General features: G+C 48.6%; 1 protein-coding gene across 1 annotated transcript in view; it reads right to left on the bottom strand.

The window, feature by feature from the left end:
* LOC143164523 (gamma-aminobutyric acid receptor subunit gamma-4) overlaps positions 1 to 27,604 on the bottom strand; it is a 43,733-nt gene that overhangs the window by 7,082 nt on the left and 9,047 nt on the right. Inside the window, exons 4-8 of the mRNA XM_076347205.1 lie at positions 9,158 to 9,378; positions 8,477 to 8,559; positions 6,891 to 7,028; positions 5,188 to 5,340; positions 185 to 387 (exon numbers count right to left, since the gene is read on the bottom strand). Coding sequence (XP_076203320.1) covers positions 185 to 387; positions 5,188 to 5,340; positions 6,891 to 7,028; positions 8,477 to 8,559; positions 9,158 to 9,378 — 798 coding nt within the window. The remainder of the gene's footprint in view (positions 1 to 184; positions 388 to 5,187; positions 5,341 to 6,890; positions 7,029 to 8,476; positions 8,560 to 9,157; positions 9,379 to 27,604) is intronic.

A 27,604-nucleotide genomic window follows, 5' to 3' on the forward strand; every position in this document is an offset into this window, starting at 1 on the left:
TCTGGTTGTGTCTCACCTTTCAGGTTCTCAGACACAGCACACAGAGTGGTCTGAGGACCTTATGAACACAGTATGGGTCAGGCACTAAACCACATCAGCAGTTTCCAATGCAGGCTCAGGAGGGATATTTCTAAATAGCTTGGGGTTCTAACAGTATCCACCTCTGCTGGCCCCTTTGACCTACCAGCCTGGCTTTCCTGTTGTTGTGCTCAAGTGGTTTCTTGTTTCCCACCAGGTAGTTGAGTGTAGCATACTCCATGAGAGCTGCAAAGACGAAGATGAAGCACACAGAGACAAAGAGGTCCATGGCTGTGATATAGGAAACACGGGGAAGGTGCTTGCGGGAGATGGTACTCAGGGTGGTCATTGTTAGCACAGTTGTGATACCTAAGAGAGAAAAGAACTGGTTTAAGTAAGTAATGAAGAGGAACAGTTCTGTCTTCTACATGCATCCAGCCCCCAAAACATCCCCATTTCCCCTCTCCTGTGGGAAAGAAATTCCTCTGGTTGTCTAGTTCCATTTTTGCTCTGCTCAGCGAGACTCTGGTCTTGAGGTGCCCTCTGACAATGCTCTATGGAAAAAGAGCTGTTCAAAACCCAGGTGTCACACAGGCCATCAGTGTGGACTGGTAAAGGAGTAGGGAACTCGCACTCTGCTTAAGGCTGTACACAGGAACAACTGCTTGGATGATGGGAGGAGAATCCAAAGGAAGGACGTGCTAAGAGGCAATAACACTGGATGGATGGCTTTAGGCAGGCAACGGGTGAGTTGGGATTCAGTCAGTGATGTCTGGCTGAGTCAGCAATAAGCATGGCAATGTCTCAGATGACACAGGACTGTGTCATCTGACATTATATTCCAACCACAGCTGGAATACAAAGGCCTCTGTTCTTGTTTTCCCTTTGTCTTTGAGCATTTGCTCCCAGGATGACTTCAGCCCAATGCAAAACTCATCACAGAATCATAGAATAGTTTGGGTTGGAAGGGACCTTTAAAGGTCATCTAGTCCAACCCCCCCTGCAATGAGCAGGGACATCTTCAACTAGATCAGGTTGCTCAGAGCCCCGTCCAACCTGACCTTGAATGTTTCCAGGGACGGGGCATCCACCACCTCTCTGAGCAACCTGTTCCAGTGTTTCACCACCCATAAAAAACACACCATAAAAATGTCTTCCTTATATCTAGTCTGAATCTACCCCCTTTTAGTTTAAAACCATTACCCCTTGTCCTATCGCTACAGGCCCTACTAAAAAGTCTGTCCCCGTCTTTCTTATAAGCCCCCTTTAAGTATTGAAATACCGCAATAAAGTCTCCCTGGAGCCTTCTCTTCTCTAGGCTGAACAACTCCAACTCTCTCAGCCTTTCCTCACAGGATAGGTGTTACATCCCTCTGATCATTTTTGTGGCCCTCCTCTGGACCCGCTCCACTAGGTCCATGTCTTTCCTGTGCTGAGGACTCCAAAGCTGGACGCAGTACTCCAGGTGGGGTCTTGTGAGAGCAGAGTAGAAGGGCACAATCCCCTCCCTCGACCTGCTGGCCACACTTCTTTTGATGCAGCCCAGGATACGATTGGCCTTCTGAGCTGCGAGCGCACATTGCTGGCTCATGTCCAGCTTTTCATCCACCAGTACCCCCAAGTCCTTCCCAGCAGGGCTGCTCTCAATCTCTTCATCTCCCAGCCTGTATTGATACCAGGGCTTGCCCTGATCCAGGTGCAGGACCTTGCACTTGGCCTTGTTGAACCTCATGAGGTTCACATGGACTCACTTCTCAAGCTTGTCCAGGTCCCTCTGGATGGCATCCCGTCCCTCAGGCGTGTCAATCGTACCACTCAGCTTGGTGTCATCTGCAAACTTGCTGAGGGTGCACTCCATCCCACTGTCTATGTCACTGATGAAGATATTAAACAGTACTGGTCCCAATACAGACCCCTGCAGGATGCCACTCGTCACCAATGTCCATCTGGACATTGAGCCGTTGACCACTACCCTCTGGATGCGACCATCTAACCAATTCCTCACCCACCGAATAGTCCATCCATCAAATCCCTCTCTCTCCAATTTAGAGAGAAGGATGTTGTGGGGGACTGTGTCAAAGGCCTTGCAGAAGTCCAGACAGATGACATCTGTAGCTCTTTCCTTGTCCACTGATGTAGTCACTCCATCATACAGGGCCACTAGGTTAGTCAGGCAGGACTTGCCCTTGGTGAAGCCATGCTGGCTGTCTCGAATCACCTCCCTGTCCTCCATGTGCCTTAGCGTAGCTTCCAGGAGGATCTGTTCCATGATCTTCCCAGGCACAGAGGTGAGGCTGACAGGTCAGTAGTTCCCAGGGTCCTCCTTTCCACCCTTTTTAAAAATGGGTGCAATATTTCCCTTTTTCCAGTCACCGGGGACTTCACCTGACTGCCATGACTTTTCAAATATCATGGAGAGTGGCTTGGCAATTGCATCAGCCAATTGCCTCAGGACTCTGGGGTGCATCTGGTCAGGTCCCATAGACTTATGTATGTTCAGGTTCCTCAGGTGGTCACGAACCTGATCTTCTCTTACAGTGAGAGGGACTTTGCTCCCCCAGTCCCTGTCTTGCAGTCCATCCACTCGAGGGGTGTGGGAAGAGAGGTTGCCAGTGAAGACTGAGCCAAAAAAGCTGTTGAGTACCTCAGCCTTCTCCTCATCTGTTGTTACCAGTTTGCCAGTTGTGTTCATCTGGGGGGTACTCTTTCTTTGACCTTCCTTTTCTGGCTGACATACCTGTAGAAGCCCTTCTTATTATTCTTTGCGTCCCTTGCCAAGTTCAGCTCCAGCCGGGCCTTGGCCTTCCTGACCCCATCCCTACACAACCGGGCAGCATCCTCCCAGGATACCTGTCCCTGCTCCCACTGCCTGTGCATTTCCTTCTTGCCCTTTAGTTTGACCAGCAGGTCTTGACTCGTTCATGCCAGTGTCTTGCCTTCCTTTCCTGATTTCTTACACATGGGGATCAAGAGCTCTTGCGCTCTTTGGAAAGTGACCTTAAAGATCTGCCAGCTCTGTTCTGCTCCCTTGTCCCTGAGGGCAATTTCCCAGGGGGTCCTACTGACTAACTCCTTGAACAGCTGGAAGATTGCTTTCCAAAAATTCAGGGTCCTGACTTTACTCTTCACCTGACCCATACCCCTCAGGACTGCGAACTCCTCCAGTGCACGATCACTGCAGCCCAGGCTGCCTCCAATCTTGACGTCACCGATTAGCTCACTTGCATTGGTGACCAACAGGTCCAGTATCGCATCCCCTCTGGTAGGGCTGTCTATTACCTGGCTTAAGTAGTTATCTTCAATGCCCTCCAGGAGTCTCCTGGATTGCCTGCGGCTTGCCGTGCTACTTTTCCAGATGTTGGGGTGGTTGAAGTTCCCCAGCAGGATGAGAGCCTGTGAGCGCGATGCCTCCTCTAGCTGGAGTAAGAAGGCTTTGTCAATAGGCTCCCCTTGATCGGGCGGCCTGTAGTAAACACCAACCACAAGGTTCCCTTTGTTGCCTCGGTCTCTAATTCTTACACATAAGCTTTCAACCTGCTCATGACTATTCTTCAGAGACAGCTCTTCACAATCTATCCATTTCTTGACGTAGAGGGCAAGTGGGTAGGACATGACAAGGAATCCCTTTTGACTTGAATGGGACTTGGAATTGTTTCTGCAGCAGCAGTAATGCTCACAGACCTGTTTCCAGACATAAAGTATCAGGAGCCAACAAAGGATCAGCTGCAAGAGCTGGTATCGTGATCTCATCCACTGCTTTTTAGGATGTGGAGAAGAAGCAGGAACTCCACCTGTTCCTCCTTCTTTAGCATTCATCTAAATCCACCTGCCACCCTTTCCTGGGGTCACCCCAATGGCTCTGGGTGGGAGCATGGCAAGAGATTTTAATATTTTCCTGCTGTATTTGCATTAGTAGATGTGATGTGACTTCCCATATATTTGAAATGCCAATGGAACTGGTCCAGTTTACATCTCCCTAATGTAAGCTGACAGGCTTGAAATGTACTGGGGATCATTTGTATTAAGTACAACAGGGGCTGTGGAGAGAATACATTACTCTTGGTGTACTGAAGTCCCTTCCCACAGAGAGAGGCCCCCATCCTGGGGAAACTTGCCTTTGTTTTTTGAGACAGCCACCATAGTGGTGTCAGCTACTCAGAACATTTTGCCTCTTGCTGTTCATTCCTTTCCCAGCCATGGACTATGGCGTACCCTCATCTCCATTGGAAATGACACCCAACTCCTCCTCCTGCTCTCTCCATGGGCACCAAAGAAATTGGTTTTGATAGGGAGGTGGGGAGAGATGGCCAGAATGGATGCGCTCTGAATAGCCCTGCCTGATGCTGATGGCCCCTTGCCCCTCCTCTCCCTCCCCACAGAGGCCTGCAGGCAGGGCTGGGAATGCTACCTCCAATTAAAGGGAAAGTCAGTGGGGCTGATGGAAAGGACAGCACTGGGAAGCAGAGCTTGCTGCAAAATGCAGATACAGCCAAAGTGCATTAAAGATTTGTAAAGACCTCTCTAGCGCCTATCAGAGCAGGATTCAATCAACATAAGCTTTTTCCTGCCTCAAAGAGCCACTGCAGGTTGCTGAGAAAGTCTAAACAATAGGCAGAGCTGTTGTCACGTCCTCCCGCTATGGTGTGACTGACAGAAAGGCTGTACCTACAGGGCTTCGACATCCTGCCAGAGCTTGGGACTCTATGGATACAGCTGAGCAACTTTGCTCATTACCTTACAACCTTCATGTCACTGGTCCTACACTGAGCCCTTGAAAAGTCATGAGGAAATGCAGAATACATGCATGTGACAGGAGCCCTTTGGCCAGCATTGCAATGCCACAGCTCACCCCTTCCCTCTCCCTTTCGGCGCATGAATATACCACATTGTCAATTTGGAAAAGACTGTGTTCAGGTCTCAGATCAAGATATGAGACTGTTGTGCTATCCTGAAATAATCCAATAGTCCAAGCCAGCACAGTTGGAGATTCGGTTGAGCTTGAGGATAGTGTTACAAACAGAAAGATGGAGGAGTGGACTATCCTCCACTAAGCTGAATAATGCCAGAAAACAGCAAAGTACTTTAGGAGATTTTTGTACTCCAACTCTGCCAGTCTGCTAGCCTCGCAGAGTTTGATAAGCATCAGACGTGCAACAACCTGCCTCTTACCCAGAGATGTCCTGGCTGGTGTAGAGTCTCTCTTGATCCAGAAGGAAACCCAGGAAAGAACAACAGTCAGGATGCAGGGAATGTAAGTCTGAATGGCAAAATAACCCATACGTCTACTTAGGTCAAAAGAAACTGTCATCACCATGTACTCCCCTAGGAAAAAGCAACAGAGACATTGGAATGATAACATGTGGCTTCCTAAAACACAAAAATCAGCGAAGTTTCAGAATTTGGAGTGTTTTTGATGAGGTTTTCTTGTTGTTTTAAGTGCCTGGCTGCTGGTTTTGTGGCTGGCTTTGTGGCTGCCCAGATTGTTAGCTTCATGGACAGCTGCGTGGCTGGCTGAGTAGGTTTGGTGACTCGCTGGCATTGTGGCTGGCTTGCTGGTTTTGTGGCTAGTGGACTCTGTGGCTACCTGGCTGGCTCTGTAGCTGTCTGACTTAATGTCTTTGTGGCTAATTTAAGAGCTGACTTCGTGGTTGCCCAACTGGCTATCTGCCTGGCTGGCTATGTGGCCACCAGGCTGCATTTGTACTGGCCTGGCTGTGTGTCCAAGCACACTGTAAAGCACACTGTCTTGAAAAGTTTCAGGGACAAAACTATAGAGAACATTCATCTTCAGCTGATTGCTGCAAGGGTTTCTTTTCTATAGAAGCTATTTAGCTGTAACAGGCTACATGGCCTGGCTTGCCAACTAACTACCTGAGCTGTGACAAAGGAGGTGTCCTTCAATCACTTTTGTCGAGACTCTGGTTCTGCCCCTGGAAAAGGCATGTGGTGCTGTACATCTTAATTGCTCATTTGGCAACTTACAGCTGAGGTTCTTCCTCTTTTTCAGAGGCTCCTAGTGAGGAGTGGAAGAAAGCCACCTGACAGCTCTAGGGTTAAGATGGAGCTTGCAAGCAATTACCACAAAAGAGGATTACAAGTGTCAGACAGCCACTGGTGCATTCAAGACACTTTCACTGCACCACTTCTTGTCCTGGTTTGTGCTGCCTTTCTACCCCGGTTAGAGGCTAGCTGCCGGTGTTGGCAGCAGCAGCTTTCTGCAGAGTGGGAGAAGCACTACTTGAACTTGCTGCTTCAGAGGGCTTAAAAATATAAGCTCACCCCACCTGCAGGAACCCAAAGAGGCTTTCCTCAGTTGTCTGTGGGAAGGAAAGGGGATGTGAGCTATTACAAGGAGGAGGAGCTGAAGGGCCTCCATTCCCTGGTTTCTTCACACATGCAGCCTTGTTCCTGTCTCTTAAAGCATAATTCATGTGTTCATCAGCCCTACACAACGTTACAGAAGGAAAGATTGAGACCTGCACGTTCTGATTTCTCCACCCCTGTTCCAATTATAAGCATCACCCAGGGATTGCATAGTATGCACATACTGCAGCAAGAGGGGATCTGAGCTCCATCTCCTCTCCCTCCTGACCCTTCAATTAGGGATAGCTTCATTCACATCAGCATTGTCACCCCACAGTTCACAGATGTCAGTGGTTCTGGCCTACCCCTGCTTTGTCTTCCCTTCACCCTTCATCTCCATCACTTCTGCTCCCTCTAGCAAAGGTCCATCCCTTCATTCTTAACGTTTATCTAATTGTGCTGTTGTGACCTTCCTTCCCCACCATTGTGGAGCTGTCTGATGACTCCTTTGCCTCCCACGAGTTCTCCAACACATTGGCATTTCTGTGGGCTGTCTCCCTTTGACTCACCTGCTCCAGTCCTGAGAACTTCCGAGGTGTTCCTCAGCCCTGTGAAGTCAAACTGGTAGAGCCTCCAGGTGCGCTGGTCAGAGACCTCAATGGAGTAGCGCCTCCAGCGATAGACAATCTCCTCGCGTGGGTAGCCATCTGGGAAAAGGGGCAAGGACATCAATGAAAGAGTATGTCATGTGCCTCCACCTCATTCACCACCCTGACTGCAAAAGCACTGGTATCTCACTCTAGCTGTTTTGTAAACATGAAGCTCTCAGGTAGATATTTCTGATGCCTTTTGTTTAGATTCCCTTAGGCATCCCCACATGCAATGGGAGTAGGGATAGCATCTCCCCTTGTGGGCTGCTTCAAATCCTAGGGATGGGAAAAGCAGTGCTAGAAAGCCTTTCTAAGGACTGCACTGGTGGGAACGAGACTTGAGTTGTTGTAAGCGGACTCCCCCAGCCTGAAATCTTTAAGGGTTTTAGCTCCTGGGGCAGCACGGGGCCTTCACCACTCCTCATCACTACCTTCCCTTCCCAGGCATGAGTACACCAGGAATACAAAGGTGCCAACATGGGAGGTAGCATGACTCTGGCTGCTCTGACTATCTCCGTACCTCTCACCCTGGGAGCTGATCTATGCATGGAAAAGAAGGGATGCATTCTCCATGGAGAAGGAGACCTGGCTCCTGCAGGCTGGAGCAGGGCTCCTCCTAGCTCTGGCTTTCTTGACAAAGAAACAAGGCTACTGTGAAGGAGGGACCTCAACACCTACGAGAGAATTCCTCAGAGGAAGGAAGGAGCAAGAGCTTGGCAGCTATCTAAAAGTGTGTTTCTAATTATCAAGCATGTATGGCATGCACTGTTAATTAGCAAAGAATGAAGGATGGTGGGAGACGAGGGGATGGTATCTCCTCAGAATGCTGCCTCCCTCTGAAGCACCTCAGAGCCACATGAGCTGCATCCCTTCAGTGGCAGAGGAAGCAGGAGAGGTGAACCCAAGCTAAGATGACTAAATCAGATTTCCAACCAACGCATGAGGACAGGAATCTCTTGGTGCAGAAAGGCTCCCTGCAAAATTACCAGTGGAGATGTGCCAATATCAGCAGCCCTGTCTGCTGATGAGAATGGACAAGTGGGGACTGAGAGGGGAGGTCTGAGTACCCCTCCTTTGCGATGGCCTTGGGTGCAGAAAGTGGGCCTGTCTCTGGGCTGAGGTCTGGAAAGCCAAGCTGTCCCCTCAGAGAGTGGGAGAAGGGGCAAGATGCAAGGCAGGACGGGTGCCATTTGTCTGCCAGCTGAAGGGATATATTCTGTCTAGTAGGTCATAGTGACCAGAAGGTCAGTGAAATAATCACCTCCAACTGTCCACCCAAATTAAGGAGAAACTCAGAGGTGCTGTGAATCTGTCCCTGAAGACCTCTGCTAGCCCAGGAGTGGGAGGATGCTTCAGGGAATGACGGGTAATAGCCCAGGAAAAGAGTCATAGACATTAGGTGAAAAATGTAGCTAAAAGGGAGGATGGTCTCCCCAGAAGAGTTTTACTCTGCTGAGGCTTCTCTACTTGCCTTCTAAAACTATTTTAAAAATATGTATACTCACAACTGGAAAAAACCAAAGGGCAGGAGTGAGTGTCCATTGGGAAATTCTGCAGCTGCAGCAGACATTCAGCCTCGATTGTTAGTCTGAGAGAGGAAGAGAGAGAGAGGGAGACTGAGATTTTGTGTTGGTGAAGGTGGTTTGTTTCCAACACCACAATGTGACAGAGGGATTCTCGCTTTCTTGAGAGAGAAACACCAATTTGTTGAAGATCAGTCTGTTTGCAGGAACATTTCAAAACAGCAGCAAAACAAAACATATGTTTGGATATTTTCAAAGTGAGAAAAAATATCTAATTTTCACATTCAGAAAGACTTTTTGTTTAGTGAGCTTTTCAGATTAATTTATGGGGGTGAGAATTTATGGGAACAAAAGCCAAATGTTTATTATCAGAACAAAATAGCTGGACTGACCAACATAAACTTTTAAAGGATTTTGGTTTAGGAAACTATTTGTAGTTTTGACTTTTTTCTAGGTATGATATGGAAAAACAGTTTGATTTTTTGGAAGCCTTCATCCTGGGAAGAGGAAGCCCATTCTGCAACCAGTACTGCATGTGTACTCCCATCAGCTCTAGGAGACATCTCCACTACTCTGTCCCAGGGCACCTGGAAACCTCCTCTACTTTGACCAGCTCCTCGTTCCCTCACGTCAGCAACCAGCTACAGTGCCTGCTGGATATACCTGAGCGTGTAGAGCACTTTTCCGTCATTCCAGATGCGGAGGAGCTGATTAGGAGTGGTTATCCAGTGGGAATCGGCCCGCTTGGAGTTCCTAAAAAAGGTATCTGGGATCCAGATGCGGCTCACCATGTTGGTGTTCAGCGTGAGGGCCTTCAAGGTGCTGTTGAAACGAAGACGCCGGTCATACCACGTCTGAGCAAAGAAAATATCAATGGTGTATTCCTGTGAAAGAGAAGGAAGAACATGTCTTTCTGAGAGGGATTCAGGCAAAGCAGAGCCCTGTCCTCTGGTCTGCAGGCCACTGTTTTGGAGTCACAGCCAGAACATTTGCTTTTTAAGTCTGGGAGCAGGTGTTGGTGACCACTGACACCTTTGCAGGCTCATCTTTAGCTTGGGGTCAGGACATCCATGGCACACTTAGGAAGAGCCAAAGACTGTGTGTTGACTGGTGGGCTGAGCCATAGCATGTTTGGCCTGACCCATGCCTGGAAAGCCAAGACCATATGAACAAGGGCTTGGGCTTCCTCTTGATGGAGAACTTAAGCCAAACATTTCTTTTAAACACAGGCATGAAGGGGCAGTGTGGGCATTGGCTGAATCCAGTCCTAAGTTCAGCTACACGTTTCAAACACAGGCAAGGAAAGCTGCTCACCAGCTTACCAGAGAAGGCAAGCAGACAGCTCTTTCTGTTATTTATTAGGATACAGCCCAGCAGTGCTCCATACATCTACTTCGTACATATAGAAATAGTAGTGTTGTGCATAAACCTAGTGAGAATCCATCCCTTGCTGCAGGACTTAAATGGTTTATATAATGTAATGGTTTATATGTAAATGGTTTATACGAAAAAATAGGGCACTAGGGTTCCTGGGCAGATACCCCTTGCTGAAGATTAGAAAAGGAAACTGGGGCAGGGGCTGCTATGGACCCAGCTCTTGGTGCAACCAGTTCAAAATCTTGAGTCTTTTCAAACAGAGTTTCCACCATAATGAGGACCTTTGGTTCTGGTGAGAGACAGGGTGTCCTACCTCACCCATAACTAGCATTTCTGGGAGGCAGCACCTGTCTGGATTGGACTGGCAGTAGTCCACACCATTGGCCCACTGTTCTGCTGCTTGCTGCTGCAAGCCAATTTGCTCCTTACCCTCTTTTTAAGCCTGCCTGAGAAGGTGCTAATTAGTGCCATGCAGGATCATGTCTGGCACTCAGTGGCTGTCTGAACCAGACTCCCAAATCCAGTTCCACCAGCCTATACTAAAGGCTGTCACCTGCTCCTGACAGCTCTTCTCTGACTCGGACTTTGCTCCCTTTCACTCCTGTTAAACCCCCATGACCATGGAGGCGTTGTCTCTCTCTCTCCTGTGGGCAGAGATGAACAATGTCTGACTTTGCCATCTCTCCCTCCCATTCTCTTTCTCCCTCTATTGATTTATCTCGGTGGAATTTTTATGACTGCAGCACATCCTCCCTCCATTGCCCTCGCTGCTGGTTCAGAGCTGACTTCCTCAAACCATGCCGTTAAAATAGATGCGGAGCTCTTAGCGCACTCCCTTGGACAGCATGTCCTGCCTGAGGAGGCAGAGCAGGGCAGTGCACGACTCCTCGCTTCATTTTCCTTGCCCTCGCTCCACTGTCAGGCAACCTGTGATGAGTGATTGGTACCAAAAACGTCCCTTGCATAGGAATGAGATCATGAGAAAAAAGCATTTGCCATCAGGCAGTTGAGTCACTCTCTGGGCTGATCCTTCACCCTGGTTAGACACAGGGATGAGCAAAGGCGATGGGGATGAGGTCCTAACATACCTCTAAATGGGGACAAATGCAGCATGTTCAAAGTGATGGTGTTGCCTCTACAGTTCATTCAAAACAGACATGAGGAGACAAAGAGCTAGGATAGCAGCAGCCCTCAAAGCCAAGTGCACAAGCATGGCCAGTGCCGAAAACAGGAGGTGGGGAGAGCCCATTCCAGCATCTGAATGCTCTGGATCGCACTGGGTACTGCTTGGAGATAGGGTGTGGTGATGAAGGCATGAAACACGTTGTGAAACGGTGAAATAGAGCCCACAGGCAGGCAAAGAAGCATTGGCACAGCAGGGACAAAATGGGGTAATGGCAGCCCAAGAAAACGACATATATGGGGAGGGCTGACTTTATTCTGCTTGGGGTAATCTTCTTTTCTTTGCCAGCTGTTGGGGCCAAAATAAAACAACATTTGACATATTCTCCCCCACCCCTGCAAACCCTGTTTGAGCCAGTATGAGCTTACATTGCTCCTCCTCAGCAATATCTCTGCTGTAGGAGAAAGCAACCAAAAATGCAATGATAAATGCATGTTAGATGCCACTATCAGTTTCTAACTCCTAACTGGAGTCACTTGTGAGATCTCGCTTCTGGGCTGGCTGCTCAGGTCAGATGTCCTGCTGTAAAGGTCAGCATTCAGGTCTGGGATAACCAATGCTAACGTTTCAGGAGAGTGGAGGGTCAGCTATCCCAGGGGTTTAGTATTTGTTGTCAAGCCTAGATTTTCAGAAGGGATCAGCATTAAAGAGCTCCTCTTGTGCCACTAATAGCCAGCCTTTGCAAAAAGTCACAAAAAGCTGTGCATAAGTCATTCAGCTCTTCTGAAAAATCTGAGCTGTTATTGTCACTGTCCTGTGGTTTGATCTAATTTCAGTGGCTATCATAAGCCCAGCTATTTACAAGGAAGAACTTACTAGCTGAGCTGGCTCCCTTGCCTCTAGGTGGGGAACCCATTGGGAAACATTGGCATTTACAAATGTATTTTCATTCAGAATTATCTGAGGCAAGATTTATACAAAAATTATCCGGCCTTTGGGACCACTTTTACCCTTCTGATTCTCCCCCCCATCCTGCTGGGGGGGAGTAAGCAAGCGGCTGTGTGGTGCTTAGTTACTGGCTGGGGTTAAACCACAACAGTTCCTGAAGACTTTAGCACCCATCAGGTGCGGTTTGCATTGCTGCTGAGGAACCTTGCACGACTGCGGCTCTGCACTGATCAGCTGTGGAACAGTGCTTAGACCTTTCTCTGAGCATTAATCAGATCCCACTTAGCTGTAGGCATCTGAACAAGGTGATTAAAATAGGAGGTGTTTGACCATGGGTTCCCTACAGTCACTGGAGAGGGGTAGGCACTGGAGGGAAACCCCAATATGAAGCAGTCCAAGTTGTCTTCTGGAAATGCCTCACACTCTTACTGACCTTAGAAGAGTCCAGGCTGATCAAAGCTGAATAGCTGAAGTTTGGCAGGATGAGCTCAGCCCCTAAAACTTACGGCAGTACTGTTTCTTGAACTCCTGCACTCCTGCAGATTCTTTCTGCCCCTGATTCATTCTCAAGCATCAGAAAGAGACTTCTCAATACCTCAATTTCCCCATGTGGAAAAAGGTTATTGTAAAATACGCCTCCAACATTACTGTACCATCTGCTGTGCAGCACATGGAGGTTGCTAACTTCTGTGTAAAAGCACGGGCTTTTTTAGTGTTTTCAACAGAAGGAGCTAGCGAAATAAGAGGAGTCGCTGTAAGAGTTAGGTCATGCCATTTGGATCACACATCACGTAGCACACACATGTTGGCATGCATGCAATATTACATCAAACTTCAGTCATAAAAAATAATAAATCAAACTACCCATAAGGCAAACACTGAAGACTGCCTACCCTAAATACTATCACGTGAGTTTCTTCAATGCTGAGGAACACCCTGCAGCGTCACCGCTACTAGTTGTGTGGGCTCATGTCCAACTCAGCCTTTAAGCATGTCCCTGCTGGCCCTTAGTCACCATCATCACCTGGCACTGCCACACATCACTGATCAGTCCTCGTTTTCCTCATGTGAGCAGCACAGATGCTGGTGGAAACCCAGTTCTAGAAAATGGTAAAATCTGAAAACATTTAATGGAAAAAAACCTGTCCTGTAAAAGAGCATTTGTGGGAGACAAGGGGATGTGGAGTTGACAAGAACATTTCATCTTGGAAGAAAAAATTAAAACAACAACAAAAAGATTTTACTGCACTCTCAAACCCTTTCAATTTTAAAAACATAGTTTAAGTGAAAAGCTATGGAATTTCCGTGCGAAAAGTCATTTCAAAGAAAATCCCAAATTTTTCAATCCAAAAGAAAATAAACAGGTTCAGAAATCAGCCTGTCCCCAGCACAAGAGAGTTGGGAGCTGGCCACTGTTCTCATTTTGTGCTACCCTAAGCCCTGTTCCTTGGGTCTTCCCAGCCCCAGCCACTCTGCCCTAACCTTCATGGCCCTGGAGCACCTCTCTGCTCCCCATCCTGATCTCCTGATACAGCAAGGACATCCAGCCTGGCTCCAGTTAGCTCCTCCCTGTGCCTCCTCTCTCACCTCTGTGTGTATGTGCACACACATGGGGAATCAGCCCGTATTTCCAGTTGGATTTGGCCGCAGGAACTCTACTCTAGACTAAGTTCCACCCTGGGTTCAGAGCAGATATGAGTTAGGGCCACCCAGTTTCAGACTGACAGCTTAAACTCACAGGGTTAGCATGACACAACTTGAAATTAGCAGTTTGTATTTTCAGGTTACCTTATACACCAAATAAACACAGTGTGCACTGCCAGAAGATCCTTTTCAAATGGCTCAAAGCAAGTTTGTGTGTGCAGTTCAGCTGACCCCTCTCAAGGGTGCAATTAGTGGGATACAGAGGAGTTGGTACCCCATGGTTCCTCTGTATCCATCTATGAGCTTCTTTCTCTGTGTTCTTTAAGAGCTCAGCTTTCTGACAAATGCCAAAGAGAGAAGCAAAGCCATGAGATGAAGATGTCTTAGATGTCTTCCTAAATTAGGATAAAATTAAGGATTTAAAGGTGCTTTTGGCAACTTCACTTGTATTCAACAGCAACAAGAAAACCTCTAAATAGAGGAGACAGAGACCTGGAAACAGGTTTCTCCATTTTCCTCTGCTGGAGAGATAGCTTGGAAAGATCCTAAATAACAGTGGGGCTAAGAGATTAATATCCTAGCCAGTCTCATTCTAGCTGTTACTGTTCTGATATTTGTCTTTATTCATAGAGCCCACTTCCCCCTGCACCTCCAAGCAAATCCCTTGCTGCAGTGCAATGAAGCAGGCTGCTTTCCTGAGAAGCATGGCCAGCATTTCAGGTGGGCTGATGTGAACCTGATGGGTCCGTGCTGTCAATCACAGAGCTAAGCAAAACAAGAATTATAAGCAAACTCTTTGGGGTGTTGCAATTCAGGAAAATCTCAGGAGTTATTGGAGGAGACCCAGGAATGGGGTGTATTTCTTTCAAGGGCTGGTAGGTCACTTTGTGCAGCTCGAGGCAAGCCAGGAGGCCTCTCCTCCAGTCTCCCTCTTCTGCAAAACAGGGGTCAGCCCAAGCATCCCCCCTTCAGACAGAACTGCGTTCAGCAACTTCACACCCCCACAGCCCTGCACAGGCGAGCATTTTCCTCTCCACGACATCCCACGCATCCCTCCCAGCCTGCAAACATCTCTGACAAACCCTGGGCTGCTCCCAGCAGCTGGCTCCATGTCCCAGGGAACATGCTTAATAATAGCAAAAAGTCTGGAGACGCTGTCCACACTTGGATAACTAAATAAAATAATCTTATTTTAGAATAATCTTCAAATCTGATGCACAACTTCTTGTCCCCACAGCTTGCAGGCAGGAACGTGCTGACATGTGCAAGCACTCTCCAAAGGCAGCAAGCAGAGAGGACGTGTACTAACCACATCTGCTAATGCCTGACAGTGACCACTTCAGTGGGCAGCTGGGCAGTGTCAGGCTTCTCTCAGTTCTCCCATTAGGAGTGTGAGACTCCTCGCTTGTGGATGCCTCCGTGTCCCTGCTCCTCCCCTGGGGAGTTTTATCTCCCCAACACAAAGAACAAAAGAATGAGAATATAAGTTTCATTATGTTTCCAAGGTCCTCCTCTCTCCAAATCAGACCCCAGAGAGCTTTCTGGACATGATGCTGGAGTGACTAGAGGATCTCACAAGGACAAAAGGAGCAGAGCTCTGATGATCTGTGTTTTCAAGGTGACACACTGAACTTCCCATCTGTTTCACTTCTGCAGCAACACTGGCAGCGCTGTCCTTGTCTGAATGTCTTTCACCTCTGCCCAGGGAATCTTAGTTGAGACAGCGTTCTTTTTATAATACAGGCTCGCTGTTAAAAACCATCACCATGTCCTGTGCTCGTGCCAGGAGCCTTCAAACAAGACATGCTGTACATGCTGCTCTGTCGATTGCAAACTCCCCAGTCATGGCTTGCTCACCCTTTGAGTCTCTGCAGACAGGATCTGGACAGGGCTTTCAAAACCAAGTGCTGACTTCTGAGATCTCTACCTGCCTGTTCCCACACACCTCTGCTCATGCCTGCTCCCATGCATGTGTAAGCAGGGACATCTAAAAGGTAGACTTTTATACTCATGACAGCCAACCATACCAGACTGTTTCTTTTCCCCCAAACCCTTTCTTCTGAGCTGTTCCCTTGTACCACCGCTTCCTGTCCTTCAGTGATATTATCTCCTCACATGCAACCCCAAGATGGCTGCTGATTGCCATGGTGCCTGTTCTTCTTTTCATGGGAACATAGCCTGGCACACAAAGTCTCTCACTGTGAGCCCCAGGAGTGTGTGACCTAGACGCATGTGTTTTAGCATCTGATTAACAGTCATTACCCAAAGGATCAAGGAAAGTCCTTGAGTCGAGACATGACATCAGCCAGACTTTGGTTTATAGAAGCACAGTCTGTCTGCGCTGTCCCTGACGAGGTTATTACTGAAAAGGCAGAGGCGCAGACACAGGATGCTATATGCAGATGGGGCAGAATTAATTAAAGGGGAAGATACTGAACACGTCAATGAAGTATTATGCAAAGCACCACAGGGAAGGAGCCACCTCCTTTTAGTTTGGTGTTTCACCACTCTCAGGACAGGACATGGCCTGGGTGGAAAGTCATGTGTAAGCACCTTCTGATGCAAACAAGGATGCAGCCCAGTTACCATGATCTCTAGAAAATGACTGGGCTGCTTGCAGAGCAATGCCACACTTGTCCAAAGTCTTGTTTGCATGTCAAACCTTACTGCTAAATGCTTAAATGCTCCCCACGATGTTGGGCTTGAAGCAACTTTGTGCTGGAAGAAGAAAGCAGGTGGGGGAAGAGAAGAGGTGAGGACAGAAGCACGTAGGATAACTGGAAGAGAATACTTAGCACTTCAGGCAGGTGCTCTTGTTTATTTGTCCTTTAAGCTCATGGGGCGTTTGACGAGACAAAAAGAAATTTCCTTTGAAAGGGCTAGAAGACAAACCTTCTCACTACATACAATTAACTCCCCAAGATTGCTCCTCCAGGACAGCTTGGCAAGATTTAGATGGGAAGCTGGAATTTCTTTAATTGCACTTCCCATTCCCACACCACCCACTGCAATTAAAATGAAACACTGGGATGGGCACTCTAATACTGCCCAGGACTGGGAGAGCAGCTGCTGCAGCTCCCCTGTACCAGGCAAAGGAAGGTAGGAGGTCCCACGAATCTCCCAAGGTGTCCAGTCCTAAACACTCCTGGGGAGGGGTGTCTGGGATGGTCAGCTTGTCCCCACGGAGACATCTGCAAGTCTGTCATTGCCTGGGAACATGCTCTGTTCCTCCAGCTCTGACATGCTCCTTGCCCTATCTCTCTGTCCTTACAAAACTCACTGTCCTGGGCTGCTGGATTCTCATGAGGCTGCCTGCAGGCTCCTGCTCAGTTCAGGAGCTGGACACTGCAGTCTCACTGCCTCCTCCCTAGGATGGAGAGGCAGGAATGAGAGCAGTATCCTGTTGCAGCAGCAGGGAAATGGCCCTCAGGTGAAGCGAAGGAAGGCAGGAAAGTCCTCCAAACATTAAATGACATGAGTGCCTTCAACTGTCAGAGGCATGTGGCTGTGTGGTTTTGAAGTATTAGAGCAAGCATCCTCCTAGGCTTAGGGCTTGCCAGCTGGGCCTGTCTCCCTGCCGCCAATCTGGTACCTCATACAGAAGGGACCACCATTGGCATCACCACTGGCTTTGCCAGACCCCAGGAGCTCTGCTTTCTGTGTGGATCAGAGCCAGAAGCATCCTTCCAGTGCAGGAATTGCATGGCATGGCACAGCGGCGTGCAAAACCAGAGGGGATAAGAATGGGCAAACAATGTCAGGCAGTGTCCCTCTGTCCCAACAGTCTCCTACAGTGGCCAGTCACAGGAGCTTAGGGGCAGAGTATAAGGAGCAGGAAAATCACTACAGCTTTCTCCTAAATATGCCCTCCTCTGTGAGAACCACTCACTTCCAACAAGCACTGAGCTCTGTCAAACCACCTTCACAGGCAGCACGTTGACAGGGTGGAGAAGCCCGCAGAGCCCAGAACTGGCGCTGAAGAAGCAATGCTCACCACCAGCCATGGGAGCTGTGCTGCACCTGGGAGATGAATCACAGGCTGCGGTGGGCTAACGGGCTGCCCCACACGAGGAGTCATGACACAGCACAAAGCATCATGAGGAAACTGGCCCTGGGTTGGCAGTATGGTTCAGCTCTCCAAGAACCAGTGAGCCAGGGTGGCACCTAAGAGAGAGGCCTACCTCCCAAACCCTGATGCTACTCTGTCCTCCTCCCACCAAAATGGGTCTGAGAAAGCACAGTGCACCCACGTCCCTGGGATGCCATCCATTGTATGGAAATGTCTGTGCTGGCCAGGAGGAAAACAACTGTTTGCCTGTATAAATCCCTTTCTAATCCTCATCCTCAAGGAAAAAAGCACATTCAAAAAATCTGAGAAAGTTCTGCTTTCACGAAAGTGGAGGGTTTTGTGCTCTCTGCAGAAATCCTCACTCCTGACACTCTTCTCTCCTGGTCCCAGATGAAGAAGGAGGTGGGGACAGCGTACTCTGCTCCACTGACTCTTTCAAGGAAACCTGTTTCATGTTGTCTCTCATGCCCCCTTGCTGTGCTTGCCAGCTTTCTCTTCCTGCCCTGCCAGTTCCTTGATTTCATAGAATCATAGAATCATAGAATCATTGAGGTTGGAAAAGACCTCTAAGATCATCGAGTCCAACCGTCGACCCAACACCACCATGCCCACTAAACCATGTCCCTAAGCGCCTCATCTACTCGTCTTTTAAATACCTCCAGGGATGGGGACTCAACCACTTCCCTGGGCAGCCTGTTCCAATGTTTCACCACTCTTTCAGTAAAGAAATTTTTCCTTACATCCAATCTAAACCTCCCCTGGTGCAACTTGAGGCCATTTCCTCTTGTCCTATCGCTAGTTACTTGGGAGAAGAGACCAACACCCACCTCGCTACAACCTCCTTTCAGGTAGTTGTAGAGAGCGATGAGGTCTCCCCTCAGCCTCCTTTTGGAGAAAACAACCCCAGTTCCCTCAGCCGCTCCTCATAAGACTTGTTCTCCAGACCCTTCACCAGCCTCGTTGCCCTTCTCTGGACACGCTCCAGCACCTCAATGTCGTTCTTGTAGTGAGGGGCCCAAAACTGAACACAGTATTCGAGGTGCGGCCTCCCCAGTGCCGAGTACAGGGGCACGATCACTTCCCTGCTCCTGCTGGCCACACTATTTCTGATACAGGCCAGGATGCCATTGGCCTTCTTGGCCGCCTGGGCACACTGCCGGCTCATGTTCAGCCGGCTGTCGACCAGAACCCCCAGGTCCTTTTCCGCCGGGCAGCTTTCCAGCCCCTCTTCCCCAAGCCTGTAGCGCTGCATGGGGTTGTTGTGGCCGAAGTGCAGGACCCGGCACTTGGCCTTGTTGAACCTCATACAATTGGCCTGGGCCCATCGATCCAGCCTGTCCAGGTCCCTCTGCAGAGCCTTCCTACCCTCGAGCAGATCAACACTCCCGCCCAACTTGGTGTCGTCTGCAAACTTACTGAGGGTGCACTCGATCCCCTCATCCAGATCATTGATAAAGATATTAAACAAGACCGACCCCAGTACTGAGCCCTGGGGAACACCGCTCGTGATTTAGCTCCTTCTCCCAGCTTCGTTTTGTTTGTGCTTTCGCAGTTCTTCTTTTCAAGCCACCACAAAATCACAGGCCAGCCCTAATGAGATTTCAAGGGAGCACCAAGCTGAGGAAAGCAGCTGGGAGAAATGAATCAGGTTACAGAGGAAGAACAATTTCTTTCTGTCTCCCCTGTTGGGTATTCGAAGGGCAAAGCAAGCTGGACTGCAGTTACAGAAGGGACACCAGGCCAGCTGATTCTCCTTTCCAGGCATACAACCACACTTCAGGCTAAGTGTGGCGGTCATTTGGAAGCCAGGACACCAGCCACTGGGCAAGCAGTACCTGCAGAGCTCTGCTGCTCTGGGCTGCTCTCTTCCCATGGCACCTGGCGGCTGCAAAAGACTCTCCTCAGAAACTGGGGGCTGGTATTCCCAGTCCTTTTTTCCAGCTCCCAACTGTTTTGTAGAGACCCAGCCTACTGCAGATGCCTACTTTAAAACTCAACCACTCTACCTTCCTCAGCTCCTCTAGATGGCTTTAGGACATCTTTGGGGAGTAGTGAAAAAGATGAAGGCTCAGGTTTTCTACACAGAGGTATAAGGAATGCACTGGCAGAGCTTGTATATCCCAGAATCATACATACAAAGAAACTGAACCATTTTGGCTCTTGAGCATAGTCCAAAGTTCCTGGGAGCTGGATAGCCCATTCTCTGCTGCTCCTTACCAAATCCCAGCACTTAGACCTGCCTTTGGCTTTCTGTGATAGCAACAACACTGAGGTATTTTCATCTCCCCTCTTGCTGATCCAGTAAGAGAGTACCAGCGTCTAAGCAGCCCTCAACCTCACTGCTGCAGAACTGGACTGAAGCTTGCAGCCAGCTCCGCAGGAAGCTGCATGCAGAGCTCACATCTGAACAGCCGTGAGCAGCGGGAAGGGAGCTTGGCTTCATGCAGTGGCTCACTCCTCCCTTGCAGTGCAAACTGAGTGCCCGACATCCTCATTCCCAGTGCTCCTTCCATCCCCTACCTCCTCTGCAGAGACCCTTCCTCCCCTAGCCTCCTGGTGAGATTTACTCTGCAAATCCCTCTGGCACACTGCTCCAAGCCATGTCACCACTGTGGCTCTTTGTTGTGGCAGAGGGAATCAGGGTCCATTGTGCCTTCTCACAAGGTGAAGATTCATGTGACAAACTAAGGCTGCGAGCTCTGGACAGGTCTGTCAGTCCACCACTGCCAGATCATGAAAGGAAATGGTTATCTTGAATATTACGGTTCTCTTTGCCTTCAGCTTTTCTTTTCAAGGAGCAAATGAAGAGAAGATCAGCCAGTTATCATCTTAACTTCACCATCCTACCTCCCTGTGGCTGTAAGAACAACCAACCTAACTCCCACAAATTTTTTGCACTTCTCTACCGCACTGCTCCGCTCCCCCTCCTTGTCCTCACTACACTACTAAGGTGACTTTGGGTGTCTGTGGAGGAGAACGACAGACCAATGGACATAGGTCTGGTGTGGGAGGTGTAACAGGTACACTGGCAAAGCTGGAGGGAAAGAGAAGCAGATCAGGGGGGGAAGTGTCAGAAACAAGGCTTACAACATTTGCAAAATCCTGCTCTGACCTTCCCTGTTCCCCAGCCACATGGAGACAAGGTGTTCCCCCACCCACACTCCTAAGTGTTTTGGTTCACACATCCCATGTGCATCTGCCTGTGGGTGAGCCATTATCACCGCCCGCAATTTTCCTGTTGAGCAAAGCTGATCAGATGGTTAGAGCCATTCCCAGCTAACTGCAGGTCAGAGAACAACCACAGAAATCCTCACAGCAAAGCCCTCTGGACACAAAGATGGACAAGTAAGGCTTGTACCAGGGTCCCCAGCTACCATCAGCTCCATGCTACCAGCACACACCAAGCCCAGCACACAGCAAGCCCAAGACTCCTGACCAGACTTATTCCCCCACCCACAGCACCCCGTGCAGCCAGCATGATTTCTCTGGGGCTTTGACGAGCTGTTGCATTGGGAATTGGTGGGGCCAGTCTCATCAACGCTGGTGTGAAACAGCTGCAGTGTCAGCAAACCCGCGGTGGGGAAGGATGGGCTGCTGCCGACCAGTGTGAGGCATCATGGCAGACAACTGTGAAGATCTACCTGCCCACCCACTTGCTGACCCTAACACGTATCTCCTGCCAGCACATAAGACACCAGGCTGAAGACACAGAGGCACCGAGGAAGTGCCTGGAGGCATGGAGGAGATGTGAGGGGTTGCAGGGAACAGAAGCAAAGTGCTGCCTCAGCCCGGCCAGCCCTGGTGCCACCAGGAGGCTCAGGCTGTCAGTATCACCGCTCCACTGCTGCTTGCTTGCAATTTGTATCATGGGCAATTAAACCCTTCCTGTGCATGGTGATGGGATGTAATAGTCTGAATAGTCAGCCTTTAACATCAAGGCATGAAGAGGTCTTGAAGCGTATTGCCTCTGGTCACCCACAACCTCTGAATTCTGAGCAGGCAGATTTCACATCAGCTTTGTAGGGAAGATGGTAGGACTGCTTCGTCTGGGGATGCAGGAAATAAATAGAACTGATTTCTAATGAAAAAAAAAGAAATTTTGTTGAAAATAAATTAAAATTGTCAGAATCTAAAATGAATCATGTCAACCTTATAATTTCATTCAGAAACTTTTTTTTCTTCAGTAAGCTAACAAAATATTTTGCTTTACCCTTATCTATTTGATTCACTTCATTTTGACTTTTATTTTCAAATACTTATTTTCATGCTTTACTTATAGGACAGAATTTATCACCATATGAAAAGCAAATCAAACCAATCTGATGATACTAAACATAAATGTTTTGATTGTCCCTAACCCATTTTCCCTCAGAAATGTTCAAGAATTTTGGCTGTTTGTCCCAGGTGGGAGGGGAGAGTGAGACCCCCTCCCCTATGATGCTGGCTGTTCACCCTAGACCAGAAACCTTGGCTGCTGACCAGCTCTTTGACTTGGCTTTCACACACCTTAAATATCTAGACCTCTCCTGTGGAGACATCTAAAGCCTCCAGTTCAGATAAATCAACTCTGCCTTAAAAATAATTCAGCCCATCAAGCGACAGCTATTGGTACAGCTCAGAGCCTATATCTTTCAAATTTGACACAGTAGTGCTTTCCCTTTGACTTGGAAGAATCAATTTAATGAGGTTCAGAGCACAGATCAGTACCCGAATCAAACACATGCTTCCTGGCCTGTCCACGCATACACGTCTCTGTATGGAGAAGCGGGGCTGTTGCGGAACTGCAGAGCAACTCCATTAGCTAACGCTCTTGTGATGGAGATGGCTGCATCCGTGCTTTTCTTCACAAGATGCAGCTGCACGCAGCAGCTCTGAGCCTGAGCCCGCATCTCCCAGGCACGTCCCTACCAGTGTGTGATGGGCAAGGTTGCATTCCCACCGCCCAGTGACTGTAGCCATGTCCACACCTGTGCATCACAGAAAAGCCTCTTTTAATGCCCTGCCAGAGGGCAAAGCTCCTACCAAACCGAGAGAGAGCTGCTAGCTGCCAGGGTTGCCAGGGCAGGGGACATCTCTCCAGCCTGGTCCAGGCCCCAGTAAGGAGAGTTGCCTGGTCGCTGGAAAACTGTCATCATGGTCTATTAACAAGCAGAAACCCAGTTACTGGCAGAGACCTCTGGAAAGGGAGACCAGGAGCAGCTGTTGTGGTCACGAGCTGTGTTAGAAAGGTTTTCTGTGAGTAAGAGTGAGGAATTACGAGTTACAACGCTCTCAGGTCAGGCACAGCGAGCACCCTGGCTACTTGGGAAGCGCCTACAGTAAGCATCCTTCCTGGGCTGCCTGCAAGGGCTCAGGGCAAAAAAACCCTTTGCATTCAGCCTGGCTGAAGAAATGTGAGTTTTCTCCAAAGGCTGGCATGAGATGAATGCGGGATTGAGCCATTCCTGCCAGCAGAAGGCCGGAAATTGGATCTGCTTACTTAATTATGAATGTTGATTTATCCCATGTTGCCAGAGGCCACCCGAGCTGTGGGCTGTGTGGAGGCACCTGTGTGCCAGGACTGATGCTGCAGTTTAAGAAACCTGACTGAGTACAGCCACATTCCCCATTTGGTGTTGGACTGGGGAGCACAGATGTTAATTAACTTCAGGGATTTGCTCTCCAGAAATGCCTCTGAAGAAATGCACTTATCCCCCCAGGAGGCCACTGTCCAGATTTTCATATTTTATTTAGCTCCAAATTTTAGAGGCAAACCCCCTGCTTTTTGTTCATTTTCCCTGATAACAGACTCCTTGTGTTTTCGGCACAATAAACAGCCTATAAATAAAATACCGACATGGATGTCACACAGAAAATAACTAGAGGGGATTAGTGTATGCTCTGGATAATAAAAGGAGCTGGTTGAATTATTCATAGTGAATAAATCAGCCCTTTTCTGGTTTGGGAGCAGACCCTGAAACTTGCAGAAGCTCTTGGGATACGTTCAGGATGGGAGTAACTAATTTATTTCATTAGACCTTCTGTTGCGGTTTGTGATTTGTCCCGCAAGTCACACATGATTGGTGCTATTCCTCAGCGGCCTCGTGATTTTTTTTTCTGAAGGCAATGACAAATGATGGCTACAGGATGGCCGCTGCCCTTCTCCGTGTACCCGACCTTACCGCCATGCGAACACGAGCAGCTACGTGAGGAACAGTCACTCTCCTAGCACTTGGGCACACAGGAAGGTGACTGTTCCTGAACATCAAGGAATCGAGAGATACGAGCACTCTCCAAGCAAATGAGTATTTGTGGAGACGTTATAAATGCACCACCAGCTCCAGCAGTGCTGAGCCATCACTCAGGTGTGGAAACTAATGGCCAGAAAAAGCACTGGGGCCCTTACCGAGCAATACCCATTTCCCAACATTTTAAATTTCTACTATATGCATCTTTATCAGGGACCAAAACCCAACCTAGCTCATTACATGAGTGCGTGTCCTGTTGTGACTTCACTAGATTTATGCTGATGCCTGACTCTTGCTGCACACCGGGCAGGCCAAGAAGAGCACGCAGTCCTTGGCAGAGCATTGCGGCATGCTTCAGGCATTGCCATCCACCCTAGAAGTGGGTGCATCTGGGCTACTGCCTCCTAGACAGATGATTTGTTAAGCATTTTTAAGTCCTTTCAGTTGAGAAGTGCTGTGCAACTGCTGGAGTCTATTATTATCAGGGAAGAAGGGTGTGTGTGTGTAACAAATTTCCTTTACCTATAGGCTTATTTTGTGCTCCAGAGCAACACATTCAAGCATCTTAAAAAGTGTGCCATTTTCATTTAATTTCATTCCTACTTATTCCAAAGCAGCCAAAGCTAAGTATAATCAAGACTTAAGTGTTCCTCAGAGCCAGACAATTATTACCAGTCTCGGTTTCCCCATCTATTAAGAAATGAAGATATTAACCCAAGCTTTGCAGCGGGACACCAGGGCTGTGACCCAAGGTTTCCCACTGCAGCTCCCACACTAACTGCCTTCCAACCAAGCACAACCACCGTTCCTCAGGATGCAGCTCTGCTTCTGTGCGGAGATGCCTCAAACCGTCTAAGGGCTCTCTGCAAGGGTGGCTTAGCGCCATACAGCTTTTGTAGAGCCTAGCTCCTCTCTTGGGGATCTTTGCCCCTGCTGCTGGGATAGCTCAGCTGTTCACAAGCAGCTGCTGGCTTGCTGCACACTCTGATAACGTGGCATTGATGGGGATTTTACTCAAAGAGCTGTGATTCAGCAGCTCGGCCACCCACAGCTCTGAGCAGGGAGCGAGCAATCCTTGGAAGAGGGTTGTGTGGACAGCCACTGCCTCCCTGCCCCACTAAGCCATCCCTGCATGGAAAGCACCCATGAGCAAAGACAAAGTGCCCCAGGTCCCCAAGCTGGCTTTGTCACAGCAGCCCCTTCCTCACCGCTACTCCTTGTCAGCTTTAACTTTGAAAGCCAAACCTCTCTCCCTGGCTCCTCAGGATTTACATGAAAGCAGTCAGTGGGGAGTTCTCTTCATTCATGCTGGGCTTATACTTCTAAATTATAAAGTGTGTCAAATGAGGATTTAATTTATATTTAACAAGACAATGTTTGTAAATTAATTATTCATCAGCTGATAACAAATAAACATTTTTCCCTTCCCTCCCTCCCCCTTTTTCAGTGTTTTCACAAATGCACCATACATGCAAATCTATTAAATCTATTCTGCAGTACTCCAGACGTGGGAAAATATGTTCTTCATCCTCGTTAGTGTGTTGCATGGTAACTAATGCAGCCAGGCACAGCATTATGAATTTAATAGTGCGCAGCATCTCCTTCCTAAAGAGGGAAGGGGGGAATATTAAATGTGTGTTTGGACGTATCACCCTCTTCGGCTCACAGGCAGAGCTAAGAAAATAATTTGCTGTAATAATGGAGGCAGGAGCTTAGCCTGACCCCCTGGAAATCACAGGCACTTCAGAGGTAGCAGAATCTGGCCCCTGGTGAATGACAGAGGCTGATTTTGCTCTTTCCATCTTCATTATCATTAAGTAATGAGATTGAGGTGGTGCACAATCCCAGCAGAAGAGCTGTCATCAAGTTTTGCTACAGAATTTGGCACACACGGGCATCTCCTCGCACATACCAAAGAGAGGAGTCTCCAGCATCTAAACTAGCCCTGGCTGCACCGCCTCTGATCCCAGACACCTGAAGCAGGTAACCAAGGCAGGTCCCTAGATGAGTGGCATGACTCCATTTACTTCGGCCAGGAGGCTACCACAGTGTTTGGGCTATGTTCTCTGTGTTCACGCTTGGTTTTGTGCAAGAAAGGAAGAAAAGGACGTTCAGCTCTGACCTCTGGGGTAATCGGAGAAGCTCTGGGCAGGACTTGCTTCATCCCCAAGCTCGGAACAGAAGCGCTTTTTCCACTCCCACCCATGCTGGCTCTCATGGACGCTTCACGGACATCCTCAGGAATGAAAGACACTCAGCCCCAATTTACAACCGCTTTACTTCCACAGCATCATTTCCTGAGAGTTAAGCATCCCTAAAGGAAGGTGATCCAGAACTCTAGGTGCCCTTGACACCAGTTAAAGCTATAATCTATATCAATAAAGCCATTATGAAACAAAACCAGAAGCAAATCCCTCCAGCAAACAACCAGTCAGCGAAAAATTTGAACCCAAAGTCTCCTCCATCGGTCCCTGCTGCCACAGCCCTCCTTGGCACCTCTTCCCGCAAACATGCTCGGAGAATCAAGGTGGGTCTTTGCACCAGGCTCAGCTTAGTGATAAGCCAAGGACACCTAAAAACTGTCTGTGTTAATGGGAATCTAATTGGGCATCCAGATCCACGACACAGCTTGGAAAGCTGTGGCGCTGTGGGTGATAACTCATTTGGCTTGAGGTGCTGCTGGCCAACACCCAGAGGCAGCAGGCAGCTCTGGAAGGGCTTGTGACCGAGTGCATCTTTTCCTTGATGGTGTAAATGCAGCTTCCCACCACCCTGAGAAGCGCCAAGTGCCCCAATCTCACGCAAAGACAACAGGTTCATGGGGATGGGGAGGAAACCCCAGTCCATGCAGCGACTGGAGCAAACAGCTGTGGGACTTGATGGTCCCACTTTTCCGCACCCTTTTCCCTCTCAGCTCATCCTCTTTCAACCAAACCCCATCGCACTTCCTATCATTTAACCATCTCTGAGCTTTATTTCTGGTTACTGCCACATTTTGGCTGGCAGAGCACAGAGGGTCCTTTCCCCAGGGTGGAGAGAATGTAAAATTTGCTCAACTACCTAAATGGGAAACAAGACTGCCATTCTGGTCTACAAAAGATACCAGGAAATCACTTTATGTTTCTTCCCCCTCCAAACCTGCCCGTCTTCTGCTGACTCCTGAATGTTAATGTTATTCATGACAAGTGATTGATAAGGGGGATGCAGAATTCACACCCAGCCCAGGGCATTTTCAAATCACCTATTCATTTTTAAGAACCAGAATGAGTTTTGTATCCTGACATGATTTATCATTTGGAGGTTGAGCAGCGGCTACGCAAGGCCAGCTTCCAAGCCCTGACAGAGCATCACCAAGCTGCAGGCAGCGGTGAGTAGTTAACCCTTTGAGGGGTAAGCAGAAGATCACAGGACACCAGTATTCAAACTACATTGCTTAAGTTGGAGCCTTCTATTCCACCAGCATGTCAGGCCATCCTATAGCCTTCAGCTTCAGATGCACAGACCATGCTGGTCCAAGCTAATAGCCACAGAAATGCTGCTATATTTCTTAAAAGCAGAACTAGGTTTTTATCTTCTATGTAGCCTGGCTATGTGAAAGAGAAATACTTATATAAGACACTGTCATCGCAATGCACCTAAAAGAGATCAATGAGACATTTCCCCTCCAGTGGACCTTCCAGGCTACACAAGGCTCTGTACCTGTGGTAGAGAGAAGTCTCACC

The sequence above is a fragment of the Aptenodytes patagonicus genome, chromosome 9 (assembly GCF_965638725.1).
Source record: "Aptenodytes patagonicus chromosome 9, bAptPat1.pri.cur, whole genome shotgun sequence".
In the NCBI taxonomy this organism is placed as follows: Eukaryota; Metazoa; Chordata; class Aves; order Sphenisciformes; family Spheniscidae; genus Aptenodytes; species Aptenodytes patagonicus.